Source organism: Lolium perenne, chromosome 7 (assembly GCF_019359855.2).
Source record: "Lolium perenne isolate Kyuss_39 chromosome 7, Kyuss_2.0, whole genome shotgun sequence".
In the NCBI taxonomy this organism is placed as follows: Eukaryota; Viridiplantae; Streptophyta; class Magnoliopsida; order Poales; family Poaceae; genus Lolium; species Lolium perenne.
The window spans coordinates 209,606,509-209,620,562 of record NC_067250.2 but is presented as its reverse complement, the minus strand read 5'-3'; the positions used below and the strand labels follow the sequence as shown (position 1 = coordinate 209,620,562).

The following is a 14,054-nucleotide window of genomic DNA, read 5'->3' as shown; positions in this document are numbered from 1 at the left end:
GTTGGTGTTTTTTTTTTGTTCCAAATTGAAGTTCAAGTTGCTCTATTTAAACACACTACTTTTTTGAGGGAATAAATACACCACTTCTCATTATAGTATATATCCCTGTGGATTGTGCTCCTGTTATGCTACGCAGCTTCCTGTTTTCCCCTTTAAATCGTGAGCTTATTCCGGCTTTCAGTTTTCCAATTCCAAAACCCTCATAGCTAAACCCTTGCCTCTTCCTGCCCTCCAAATGGCGGCGATCGCTACCCGCCTGCACCACTCCCCGCCTGCCCTCCGACGCGGCGGACCTCCGTCGAACCCCTTCCTCCGCTTCGCCTCCTCGCCGCGGATCGTCATCCGGTCCCGGGCCGCGGCGACCCCTCCGCTGGGTCCAGTCGCTGCGCGCGGCGACGGAGACGAGGACGAAGCACTCCTCTACCCGGAGCCCCGTCGGAACCCGCTCAGCCTCGCTCCTCTGCTCGTCGCCGCGGCGGCGGTGGCGGCAACCCCGCAGACCGCGCTCGCCCTGTCCGGCGGCTCCTGCGGCGGTTCCGACTCCTCCTCCTCCTCTTCTTCCTCCAGCGACGACTCCTCTACAGATTCCATAGATTGGTCTTCATCCTCGTGGTCCTCCAAGCAGAAGAAGAAGAAGGAGGGGGTGGAGGCCACTCGATCACGAGTCGGTCGGCACAGCGGTGGATCCCCCGAAACCCCCGAGCGACATGTGGTTGTGGGGCGGCTTCGCCGCGGTGTTCGCCATGATCGCCGTCGCCGCGAAGAACGGCTGGATACGGGACGAGCGGACCTCCGTGGTTAAGTTGCAGGTCCCTCTCCCGATTTCTTAATCCAAATGCAGTTCAGTTTTACGACTTGTGGTTCGTTGATCACCTGGAACTTTTTCGCGATGCATGCAGGTCGCGCTGCGTGGTAGGGAGATGGTAAAACCAGTCCAGAAGGATCTTAATGCGATTGCTGAGAGGGTGCAGGCTTCGAATCGCCAATGGTACAAGTTCATATTGACTGGTAGGACTGCTAATCCTGAGATTATTGCACCTGGAATTGTTTTATTTGTGTGTGTTCATGCTTTAGAATTCAATGCATCGTTGAGATACGTCTTCAGTTTGGTTGTAATATCTAGGCCATGATATTGATCTCTAGGTTTGTCCTGTTCGATGGCTTCCATACTCGCTGTTCCTGCTGTGCGTCTTCTTTGGTTAGTTTGTGCTATTGAAACAGTACTTTAAATCTGAACTTTATATTTTTCTCAAAATTAGAATGTCTAATCAATCCTAGCTACTAGTATATATATATAAATTAAGAAAAAATAATTAGCTTGGAAAAATAAAAAATGTAACAAGTCAGGTAGCTTGGGGTAAGAAGCCCAGTGGCAACTTTGGAACTGAATTTAGATGGATCATTAAAAACACAAGAATCCAGATGTGCATTTAATTCATAGCAAATAGGGTGGAGATAAGTTCGAATTATACACGAGGAAGTATCCGTTTCGAGTAGAGTTTTTTTACGAGACCGACATATATTTTCATGTGAATACGTGGACACAGGTCAATGTCAGTATTTGCTGAAACCAGCCTATTTATATTTAGAGCCAGGGATATAGCGAGTCCAAAATGTCCGGATACTGAATAATGCACAATGTAGTTCAAGCACTCGCATAGTACATAGTAATGCATATCAGAAGTTACCAGTACAAGTTGCCCGTCAATACTTTTTCCTGAGACTCCCATCAGTACTAAGATAATTTACCTTTTATTTTAAATATCTTATATCATAAGTACTAATACTTTGTTCGGTCTGTTCTGACGATTCACCATTTTGCAGAGACCCTGGATACCTTGCGCCGTCACCAGTCTTTCTGCATCTCCTCATGCTTATCAGTAAGATAGCATATAAACTCTTAAACCTTTGCTTGATACAAAGTAGACGCGGTATTATTTAGAAATTTCAGGTATTAGATACTTTTATACATGCGCTGCTGCTTCTTGTTGTGAAGACGCTTTTGATGTCATGTATGCACGGGAGCAGAGTAACTCACTGAATCTTGAAAATTTGCATTGACTCCATATACTTTAGGTTGTCAGGAAAAACGGATGGGAGGACGAAGATGATTCTTGGAAGGCACATTTTGACAGAGTTTCTGCCCAGGAGAGAAGAAAATTTGATGAAGAAACGCTTTCGAACTGGAATGGGGTCAAGCAAAAGAAAACCTACTCCATGAAAACAGATGGCAGCAAAAATGAATATGTAGTGGTATGCTGTGCTTCACAGAAATTCCTCAATTTCTTTTACCATCCTACTTCTAAGTATGCAGTTCTTTTGTGTTGGCACATCTTGGTTTTCCTTTTTTCTGATGAAACATGGATGTCTCGTGATATTGTGATGATCTGAGGAGTATTTTTGATGATTCCCAAACTTCTCCAGGTTACCATTCTTGTTGCTGCTGAGGGAACAATGGAGCTCCCTGAGGCGATCAGAAGCGCCGCAGATCTGGACGCAGTAGCAGCAAGGCTCAACTCCACGCCTGAAAGTGAACTTCGGGTATGTACTACGTTTCCTTCCCGGCATAAGTTACACTGACTGACTGATTGATTCGTTCATTCAATATTAATTATTATCTTAGTTTGTTGCTCTGCTAACTGATCATCATACTGCTTCAGGGTGTTCGAGTCCTGTGGACGCCTCAAGATGCGGATGACGTTCTCTCGGAGGAGAGGATGCGGAAGGATTACCCGAACCTGAAACCCCTTGCGCGATGAACAAATAGGACAGCGTTCTGCTGCCCATCACGCCCTTGGATCCACCGTTTGAGCCAGGTCTTTTTAGTTAGAAGAACATATGCGGATACTAGTTATGGTATCTGATGGAGTGATGGTATACTTATACCGATCATGCCTGTTCCTTTTCGGTTTCCTCTTTATACATAATTCTACAGAATGTATCCGCACAGTTTGGTTATCGAGCGATGTGTGTTTAGGCCAGCCATTATGCAAGAATAATGATGCTAACAATCTACTCTGTTGTGCAGTGTGCTACCGCATGAATGCTTAGAGAGAAATGCTCTTTCCGAGTTTACGCGATTCATTTCATAATATATAATTTCCTGCATTTCACGAACGGCAAACAAATTACTCCCTCCATTCATAAGTAGATGTAGTGTATAGATACATCTAAATTTTAAAAAATCTAAGACATCTATTTATAGAGGTAGTATTAGTATTTACATACAGTTTCAACTTCCAAAATCTTATATGAATGCCAATACTCCCTTCTGTTTGTATGGTGCACTTTGATTTGGTATGGCAAGACTTCCACTAACTGGTACTACTCTGTCCAAAAAAACATTATACTCCTTATGTTATTTATTTTTGAAAAGGAGGTCGAAACCTCCGACCTCTGCATTGAAAAGATGGATTTTTATTCAACAAAAGACTAGCAAGAGTATACATCAAATAATTCCTAGCCACCAAACAACATCTACAAACCCGACAATGGGTGAAGGTCATGCCATCGGGGCCTTATGTTGTATAAACGCATAAACAACCCACATCAGCTAAGTATCGCGGGAATCACCGAGTCACTCCATGGAGAGCCAGGAACACACATCTGGTCTAACAAACCTCGGCGAGTACCTCATGCACAGGCTTCAAATTCCGTCACCGCCATCGAACCGCTGTGCCATCTTCAGGGTAGAGATCCGCATAGAATTTTTCATGTTTGCCATTGACGACGGCAGACAATGCCTCCACCCTGAGCGTGTCCACCATCATGGGTCCTACATTGAGACCCCGTTTCACCATGCCGTCGTCGTTGATGATGCGCTAGAAGTAACACTGCTCCACCTCGAGACCACTCTAGTCATTATGTGTCCAAAATAGATGCCCTCGAGAGGGAGAACGACATAGAAAGTGTCGCCAACGCCCGACCCGGGTAGCCAGAATCAAGAATTTACCCCGGAGCGTCCCCGCAAAGAAGCTGTAGCTGTAAGACGATGCCTTCGCCAAGGAATGACGCCAAGATGCATCGCCATCATTTGCTTCAGTTTCACCGGAAGCCGTGCGAGTCCAAGCCCTACCCTAATTATACAACAATGCAACCGTCGATGAAGGACTTACAAGACGGATCGGAGGTGATCACCCCGTCTGAGGCCCTAGGGACCCAGATCGAGCCCAAAACAACCCCATCCCACATCCCAACAACCTCCTTTGCAGATCGGAGCAGATCACAACCAACCATGCGCGCAAGGAGGGAAACACCTATCGCCTAACGGGGACACGATGGATTGTCAAAGCCTTGCAAGCATAGCCAAAAGGAATTACTACTTTAAATAGCACCAATTTACTAGTCCTTTCTCCCCATGATTTTTTTTTTCAAAGGCGTCTTTGTATTATAATTATAATACTTCCTCCAGTCCCTTTTAATTGACCGAGTCAATTAAAAGGGATTGAAGAGAGTATAAAATTGAAATACTAACATGAACACATGGACTATACCACCTTTTCTAGTCCCGTCAACACTTGGACTTTACATGCATGGCTCTATCTAAGGGTGTGTGTATGCTAGGACTTGCCAGATTTTTAATACATTTTCATATTTTCGGAATACAAATTCCAAGTTGATGGTTTTGGTATCTAATTGTTTTTTTTTGCTTGCAGACTATTCACATGGATTTATGTATTCTATATTGTTGTGTTTAGTTCTCTTATATTTTACTCATTTTATTTACTTTGTGTAATGGACCCATGCATGTACGGTGTTTTTTCTTTTAGTTATTTTTTTTATAGAATGTTGTAGTTGACATTTTGTATCTTTTTTATTCTATTTTTATTCTTTTCTTTGTTGCTAGTTCTATCATTGCAGGTTTGTGTATTTGTTCGACATATCTAGTTTGTTGAGTAAACTTGCCTAATGCCATTATCTTGATTTACCATGTGAATTTTACAAATTCAGTACGTCATTAATTACGGATAGCTCTATGCAGATGGTCGATTTATTCCACTCCATCCGGCCTAAATTAATTGGCGCAACAAGTCAATTAATTTGAGCTGGAGCGAGTACCATTATTTCTTGCGCTATATTGTAGGTTACCAATTTTTACATATAAATTTAATGAAGTTACAATATATAGAACATGTAATTTAGGGGTATCGGGAGTGTAAATTTTGGCATTTGACACATATCAACTCACTTGTTCACGCACTTGCAATACTTCAATTGGTCCCTGTAATAGGTTCCAGGAAAGGTAAACATGCAAACTCAATTTCCCTTACGATGTTTCTTGGTGTCCAAGTTTTCTATTACAGTCCACTATTACAAGTTCTTGATTCTTGAACATATAAATAACTGCAATCAACATCGAAAACTGCAAACGGAGGCCGAGCTACATGTAGCCTTTTATTTTCGAAAATTTGGAAATCATAGTTTTAAGTTTTAAGAAAATCTGAAAAAAAATCCTGGATGTAGACAATGATGAAATCTACAAACGTGCAAAATATCAATGTAAAATTCTTTGTATTACAGACAACACAAAAATGATTTCGCATGTTTGCATGTTTGTAGATTTTTGTTGTATTACAAACTACACAAAAATGATTTTTCACATTAAGATTTTGCATGTTTGTAGATTCCATTTGTCACTCTCCAATCAAAATTGTAGTTTAGGTACTAACTCATATTCATATTACATGCCACTAGTATGGATGCACCTAGAATGAAAATATATCTAGATACATCTATATTAATGACAACTAATATGTGGGAGTACTGAAATCATGTATGTCAAGTGTAATCCAGATTTTGAAATCGTGCGAGTGGGTTTTTATTAGTGACTGTTTTCCCACTTATGGTGCAGATCGGTGTGAGACTGCTCATAGTGGGAGTAAACATAGGTAGTAACATCACACACCCCAAAACATTTTGGTGACATGGCATGACAATAAATGAAGAAAGAGAGTGAGGTGGTAACTAGCTATGTTACCATAACATCACACTTCTCAAGATAAGATGAGTCTACAATCTAATAAATATAACATGCATGATACCACATATATGTAACTACCCACTATGAATGTAGTAACATAGGGTAGTAACATGCACCATGTTAGTACTTTATGTTACTCCCCACTATGACTAGTGTTAACTAGGAGTTGAACGTGTTAACTAGGCTAGAAGTGTCATGTGTCATTCTGTCTACGGTGCAAAAATTGACTGACACTGAATTAGAAATCAGTCAACTGTCAAATAGACAGTCCTACTACATTTATTTTCAATTCCAAAACCCTCCAACCTAAACCCCTCGTGATATCTCCTCGGCTCCTCCTGCGCTCCCAATGGCAGCGATCTCAACCCGTATGCACCACCCACGTCCTGCCTTCCGACGCGGCGGAACTCCGTCCACCTCCTTCCTTCGCTTCGCCTCGCCGCCGCCGATTCTCCTCCAGTCCCGCGCCACTGCGATTCGTCCGCTGGCTCATGCCTCTGCGCGGCGCAACGACGACGACGACGCGCTCACCTACCCGGTCAGAGCCCGCTCGGCCTCTCTACACTACTCGTTGCTGCCGCTACGGTGGCGGCGAGCCCGCAGGTCGCGCTCGCCCTGTCCGGCGGCTCCTGCGGCGGTTGCGACGACTCCAGCTATTCGTCCTCCTCCTCTTCGTCCTCCAGCGATGACTCCACTACCGACTTCATATACGGGTCCGATGACTCCTCTGCTGAGCCGGAGAAGAAGGAGGCGAATACGACTCACGAGTCGGTCGGCACAGCAGTGGCTCCTCCGGTGCCCCCGAGCGACATGTGGCTTTGGGGAGGCATCGCCGTGTGGTTCGCCGCCATGGTCCTCTCCGCGAAAAACGGCTGGCTGTCGAGTGAGACGACCTCCGTGACCGTGGTTAAGCTCCAGGTCCTCTCCTGATTCCTTAATCCAAATGCAGCTCAGTTTTAGGACTTGAGGTTCCTTGATCACTAGGAATTTTTCGCAATTCAGGTTGCCGTGCGGGGTAAGGAGATGGTAAAATCGGCCCAAAAGGATCTGAACGCGATTGCTGAGAGCGTGCAGGCTTCGAACCAACGCTGGTACAAGTTCATATTGACCGGTAAGACTACCCATTCTAAAATTATTGCACCCCTGTGTCATTGAATTCATGTGTGTTTGCTCTTAAGAATACAGTGCCTCTTTGACATCCTCTTTGGCATATATCTTCAGGTTTGGTTGTAATATTCATGCCCGCTGTTCCGGTTGCATGCCTCCTTTGTTTAGTTTGTGATCTCAAGTTTAGGATGTCTAATCAATCCTAGTATCACGTTAAACAAATTAGGAAAAGGTTAGCTTGGAAAAAATGTAACCAGTCAGTTGGCTCCGGTGTAAGAAGTGCAGTGGGAACTTTGGAACTGACTTTTTAGCTGTAACATTAACCAGTCAGGTACTCAGGTGGCTCCCGGGTATGAAGCAGTGACAAGTTTGGAACTGGATTTAGATGGATCACTAAAAACACAAGGAATATAGATTTTTTACTTTTCATAGATAATAGGTCGGAGAATCTTCTTACAAGACATACATATGTATTTTGATTTGCATATATGCTATATGGATACATGTCAATTGTTCGCATTCACTGAAACTAAACAAGGCCTTCTCTGCCAAGGAGCTAGTTGATTTAATAAAGCTGGAGTTAGCTCAATGGCGAGCTGCCGGTATCATCCTGGTGTGGCCGCCGGGAGAGTAATACTTAGGCTGGTTGGGTGAGCCCTGCAAAGCAAGCTCACATGCATGTAGATAATCTCTGTATTTGCTTTATCCTGGATTGCTCTTTCTTCGGGCAGTTCTCTGCTATTTGTATCCTTGTGTTCTGAACATCTCCCGGCATTTGTCCCGGTCTTTGGCTTAATGAAATTGAAGCAGCGCTGCTGCCTTCCGTCAAAAAACTGAAAGTAAACAGAGACATAGGTGTAAAGGGTCTACATACCACCTAATGCACAATATTGTTCACGCATTCGCACACATAGTAATGGACATGAGTTACCTTCTCTTTGTTGTGAAGTGTACAAGTAGATTGCCTAGCCATTTCCATCAGTTTGGACTTTTGGTTCAAGTGGCTAGTGCATGAAGCTTAACATGGTATCAGAGCCCCAGGTCTCGAGTTCAAATCCTGGCTTTCACATGGTTTTCGCAATTAAGCCTAAAAATTGTTGTTGCCCCCCTCTTTAGCCACCGCTGATGCCCTGTTTCGGTGTGCTATTCTTCTTTCACGTGTTGACTTTCTCTTCTCCCGTCACACGCGAGTGGGGGTGTTGTGAAATGTATATGTGGATTGCCTAACCCTTTCCATCAGTTCGAACTTTTGGTTCAAGTGGCTAGTGCATGAAGCTTAACATGGTATCAGAGCCACAGGTCTCGAGTTCAAATCCCGGCTTTCACATGGTTTTCGCAATTAACCCTAAAAATTATTGTTGTCCCCCTCTTTAGCCACCGCTGATGTCCTGTTTCGGTGTGCTCTTCTTCTTTCACGTGTTGACTTTCTCTTCTCCCGTCACACGCGAGTGGGGGTGTTGTGAAGTGTACAAGTAGATTGCCTAGTCCTTTCCATTAGTTCGGACTTTTGGTTCAAGTGGCTAGTGCATGAAGCTTAACACTCTTTAGATATCAGATGATTAGTATTAATACTAATACAGTACTTTGTTTGGTCTATTCTGATGAATCGCCTTTTTTTTGCAGAGACCATGTATATCTTACGTCGTAATCAGTATTTCTGCACCTCTTCAAGCTTATCAGTAAGAAAACATTCGTAAAACCTTTGTTGAATACAAAGTATACAAATTTTCAATTGGATCCTTCGGGTGTTAGATACTTCTATACTTATGATGCTGCTTCTTGTTGTGAAGACGTTTTTATATCATGTACTATGTATGCATGCTCCCAGCAGAGTGACTCACTGAATCTTGAACTGTTCCACTAATTCCATCTACTTTAGGTTGTCGCAGCCGAAGAGAGTTCTTGGAAGTGGCATTTTGACATAATTTCTTCCCATGAGAGGAGCAAGTTTGATGAAGAAACACTTTCGAACTGGAACGGGTTCAAGCGAAAGGAAACCTACTCCATGAAAACCGACGGCAGCAAAAACGAATACATAGTGGTATGCTCCACGGAAGCCAATATTCACTACAATTCCCGTGATTATCATGTACTGATGTACTGAAATTTTCCATTGACCTGATGAAATCATGAAACGTGGATATTTTCATTCTATTAGTATAAATCTGTAATGAACTGAGCAGTGTTTTGGATGACTCCCAAATTCTCCAGGTAACCATTCTTATTGCTACTAATGGAACAATGAACCTCCCCAAGGTGATCAGAAGCGCTGCCGAACTGGATACATTGGCGGCATTCCTCAACTCCAGGCCTGAAAGTGGCCTTCGGGTATGCAGAACGTTTCCTTCCCATTCCCTGAGTTACCCAATTCGACATTATTAGCTTAGTCTGTTGCATTGCTAATCCATTCCTCTGTTTCAGGGTGTTCGAGTCCTGTGGACGCCTCAAGATGCGGATGACGTTCTCTCGGAGGAGAGGATGCGGAAGGATTACCCAAACCTGAAACCCCTTGCATGGTGAACGACTAGGACAGTGTTCTTCTGTTCATCACACCCTTGGCTCAGAGTTCTGGTTACCATTTAAGCCAGGTCTTTTAGTTAAAAGAACATATGCAGATGATAGGTTATGCTAAGCTAATGGATTCATGGTATACCGTGCCTAGTTTCTTATTTTCTAAACAATGTTACCTTTCTGAAAAAGATTGTATCCACACAATCTGATTATGTAGTAATGTGGGTTTAGGCCAGTCAAGTTTGACAGTATGCATAAAAAATGATGTTTAAAATCTATTTTATCCGTCCTTATATCCATGAAATGCATGCATTTCTGGTTTCACTTTTGATCATTAATGTGACAAACAAACATGATTATATGCTACAGAAAATTATACTACTGAATTCCTACTGATTTTTTCCCCAATGGTACAATAATTATGACAAAGTTTAGCACATATTATTGATCGAATTGTTGATTAAAGTTAAATCACGCAAAACAAGGATGTCATGTAAATACTAGGGACAAAGTTAGTACTCTGTAATGGATGCTATACACAGGTAAAAACATAAAATTTAAACTGCACTAATCTTCGAGTATTTTAAATATGAGATTCATATACGCAAATTTTTTCAAATATTATTTCCTATACAATTTCCATTCATGTTATAAATTGATTGTGAAAGATATTAATAATCATTATGTCTATTTCCAAAATGATGTTTATTAGTTTAGACATGGTTTCGACTTACAAAAGGATACTATGTCTATATGTTTTATATGATATAAATTCTAGTTAGAAGTATCGCTGAATATAATTCAGTAACATCTACTTTATGCCAAACCTTAGAGTAATTAGCGAAAATGGGTCTACACCTCTATGGGTTATACAACCGACTGGATGGACTGGATGGAAAGTTAGCCCGTCTATTGCGATTTGCACCTTTCCATCATCTTCGATGTAACACTTACTCATTTCACACCTAATTTAAGAAATTCAATTGTAAATTTCCACACCCCTATGTGTTATACAACCGAGTGGATGGAAACTTACCCCGTGTGTTGCGATTTGCACCGTTACATCATCTTCGATGTTACACTTAGTAATTTCACACCTAACTTAAGAAATTCAATTGTAAATTTCCACCATGTACAAAAAAGGTAAAAAAGATTCTATATTCGGCTACTAATCGATTACTTAATCATTTTGAATGACTATTATGCGTAGAATTAATTCGTGCAACTTTATTACATATCAATTCATTACAAAAATAAATTGGATTGGCGTAGCAATTCTGCTTTTGCGGACAACCGAGCATTTATTCTTTTGTGCACAATATTTGAAGAACTATTTTTGTTTCATATACTCTCCCTCCACCAACAAATATAAAAGATATATGTGGGAATTGGTTGAATGGGGATTGACAAGAAAATTAAGGCTAGAATACACATTGGTGTTTAACTTTATGTTGATATATACGAAATTGTAGAGTGACAAAAAAATCAACTTGTAGATAACATGTTTTATTTTCGAATTTTGACAACATGGTTTTCGACAATACTAGAGTTTGTTTTTGTAGTTTATCCATTTGTCTACACCGGCGAAAACCTATGCCAAATGGATGCAATCGTTAGCTAGATATTTGCAGCCGGAGTAGTACATTCCAGAACCTTTTAGTTGTCATGGGCTTGTTATTTCTCAATGATTGATGTACCTATGGATATTATGTGATTCTTGAGTTATCATAACTGAAATGAAATGATAAACATTCAAATAGCAATGGTTGCGTGCGTCAACCAATGCCGGAGCTAAGGTTATGATCCTCATTTTGAAGAAATAATAATAATAATAATAATAATAATAATAATAAAATGTTCCCTAGCTATGTACTAAAAAAATAACAAAGAGTTGGGGAACGAGTCAAATTTAAACAATGATTTATTGGTAGCTATTCTTCTCTGCAAAATGTATATTGTGATTGGTACTTTTGAGTAGTATATTGTATGAACTTTGTACTCCCTCCCGTCCAAATTACCTGTGGCAATTTTTAATGAACATAGACATATTTTAAGCGATATTTTGCGTAAATCTGCAATAAGTAATTTGGATAGGAAGAAGTAATATTTTTCTTCTGCTTTAAAGTAAGTGTGTGACTAGTTCTTAGTTCTCAGTCAAACTAACTTAGTTCTCAGTAGAATGATGTTACTGAATGTTAGTTGCAACCCATGTTACAACTCACCAATAGCAAGAATCATGAAGCAAATCTAACGATTTGAAGAAACTTTTCTAGTTGCAACCTTATTTGCAGCTGCAAAATTTTAGTTGCAACCCTACACAACATAAAAAATCTCAGTTACAACATGAACTGCACGAATCACAATGCAGATTTGATTTTAGAGGAGCGTAAAACTAGCAATTTTTCATAAGTATAAAGCTGATCGTCCTTCTGAAAACGTGTTACTCCTACTCTGTAATTAAGCGTTTCGTGAGTTTCAGTTTACTGCCCACGCAAAGGACGCCAACAAGGCCGATCCCCACCTCGCACGTAATCCAATCCCGCAACAAACAAACAAAACCAACGCGCGCGGCCACCGCCATGCCACATTAACACGCGCCGCGCGACGCCATCACGCGTCCGTCGTCCTCCCGCCGCCGCCATGCCCGCCGATGCGAAGCCCCGAGCGCTCCTCCCCGTCCGCCCCATCCTCCTCCTCTCCGTCTCCGTCCTCTCCCTCCTCCTCATCTACGCCTACTCCTCCTTCTCGCCGCCTCCCCCATCCTCCGCCGCCGCCACGCTCGCCCTGGCCGCGGCCGTCCCGCTCCTCCCACCCTCCCCGCCCAACCCGCACATCCGCATGCGCGGCGGCGCCGCCTTCCGCTCCTACGACGACTACCTGCGCCACCAGCTCAACAAGACGCTCGACCCGCGCCTCCGCCGCGTCTGGGCCACCCGCGACTGGCGCCGCAAGGTGGACGCCTTCGCGCGCCTCTTCGAGGCCCTCCGCGCCGACGGCCTCCTCTCCGACGCCTCCCGCGCGCTCTGCGTCGGCGCGCGCCTCGGCCAGGAGGTCGCCGCGCTGCGCCTCGTCGGCGTGCGCCGCGCCGTCGGCATCGACCTCGCCCCGGCGCCGCCGCTCGTCGTCCGCGGCGACTTCCACGCGCAGCCCTTCCCCGACGACGCCTTCGACTTCGAGTTCTCCAACGTCTTCGACCACGCGCTCTACCCGGACCGCTTCGCCGCCGAGATCGAGCGCACCCTGCGCCCCGGCGGCGTCGCCGTGCTCCACGTCGCGGTGCACCGCCGCGGGGACAAGTACTCCGCCAACGACCTGCTCGACGTCCACGGCCTGCTCGGCCTCTTCCGACGGTCAGAGGTCGTCAGGGTATCCAAGGTCGACGCCTTCGGCCTCGACACCGAGGTCATCCTCCGCAAGAAGGGGTCGCCCTAGCCACACCGCCATGCAATCCAATCCCAATTTGCAAAGAAGCAGAAAATTTGTGTGTACACCGATTTTCTGTGGGCCGATCGAATTGCTATTGTAGGTAGGCAGCTGATTCTTTGATGGGCATGCATTGCGTCGATCCATTGTTCTTGATCTTTGTACGTATCTAGGAATTACTATTTACCAGTACAGAACAGGTGATCCGAGAATTGTTGGGAGGAAAAGAGGTGGATTGGAAAAGCAGCAGTGTTTAGGTTTGCAGTTTCCCATCCTTTCTTCATCACTTTGTTCTTCCTGTCCCTCCTCTATTCTTGTCTTTTCTAACTTTCCGGGAAGAGCATTCCTTGATTGGTTGATTCTTGTTGGCGTGGCGGGAGGCACTGATGGAGCAGCATAATTGTGCCCGTGCAGGGTCACAAAATGATGGCCAGATTTCCACAAAACAGTACCAGTTGTGGTATTGTTTGTTGCACGTTGGTCTTGTAATGTTGGGAAGGTACAAATTGGACAAATGCAGCTCATGTATAAAGTTTCAGCATTATGGAGGGTAATGCATCTAATTAATCGCTTGTACTGGGATTGTGGCAATGACCACTGGGGAATCTTTTTTTGCTTTCTCTTTTATGTAAGGGTTGGATGTGCTAATTCGGGTACAAGTTGCAACGCAATTTTCAGGGAAAAGCATCTCCTTTACCTTTCCTGTCCGCTTTGGGCAGAAACACAAGGCAGAAGGGAATCAACGTCCCCTATTCTGGCATTCTCCCCAAGAGGAACAGGGAGGAATGTGTCTCTTCGTGTTCATTGTACCATTGTCCCATGGCAAATTAAAGCATACTACACAACTCATAATGCAATAGCTTAGATATACCCCATTTGCCGTGAGATGCATATAAAACCAGGTACACATGACCTGAAGAGTCCCAAAACGTGGCCTGACCCATTTCACACACCAAATAAGTATGTTTTGGTCCGTTTAGATTGGTCCGCAGACACAAAATAAATCAAATGTTATATTAGCGCGTGCCCGTTT

At 43.5% G+C, this 14,054-nt stretch overlaps 2 protein-coding genes across 2 annotated transcripts; both read left to right on the top strand.

Moving 5' to 3' along the window:
* The first annotated feature begins 235 nt into the window (after window positions 1-235).
* Window positions 236-3,015, top strand: LOC127315612 (FLUCTUATING-LIGHT-ACCLIMATION protein 1, chloroplastic). Its single transcript, XM_051346084.1, has 7 exons — window positions 236-513; window positions 626-809; window positions 900-1,008; window positions 1,825-1,880; window positions 2,077-2,253; window positions 2,425-2,541; window positions 2,661-3,015. The coding sequence occupies exons 1-7, from the start codon at window positions 236-238 to the stop codon at window positions 2,757-2,759; spliced, it is 1,020 nt and encodes a 339-aa protein (XP_051202044.1). The 3' UTR covers window positions 2,760-3,015.
* Window positions 3,016-12,126: 9,111 nt separating this feature from the next.
* Window positions 12,127-13,233, top strand: LOC127312322 (uncharacterized). Its single transcript, XM_051342856.2, has one exon. The coding sequence runs from the start codon at window positions 12,239-12,241 to the stop codon at window positions 13,028-13,030; it is 792 nt and encodes a 263-aa protein (XP_051198816.1). The 5' UTR covers window positions 12,127-12,238; the 3' UTR covers window positions 13,031-13,233.
* The last annotated feature ends 821 nt before the right edge of the window (window positions 13,234-14,054 follow it).

What these genes read in the sequence shown, in the direction of transcription:
- LOC127315612 (XM_051346084.1), top strand. Translation starts at nt 236, where the DNA reads ATGGCGGCGATCGCTACCCGCCTGCACCACTCCCCGCCTGCCCTCCGA. An exon ending in CCGCAGACCGCGCTCGCCCT is followed by an intron (nt 514 to 625) that starts GTCCGGCGGCTC and finishes TCCTCCAAGCAG; the next exon opens with AAGAAGAAGAAGGAGGGGGT. An exon ending in GCATCTCCTCATGCTTATCA is followed by an intron (nt 1,881 to 2,076) that starts GTAAGATAGCAT and finishes CATATACTTTAG; the next exon opens with GTTGTCAGGAAAAACGGATG.
- LOC127312322 (XM_051342856.2), top strand. Translation starts at nt 12,239, where the DNA reads ATGCCCGCCGATGCGAAGCCCCGAGCGCTCCTCCCCGTCCGCCCCATC.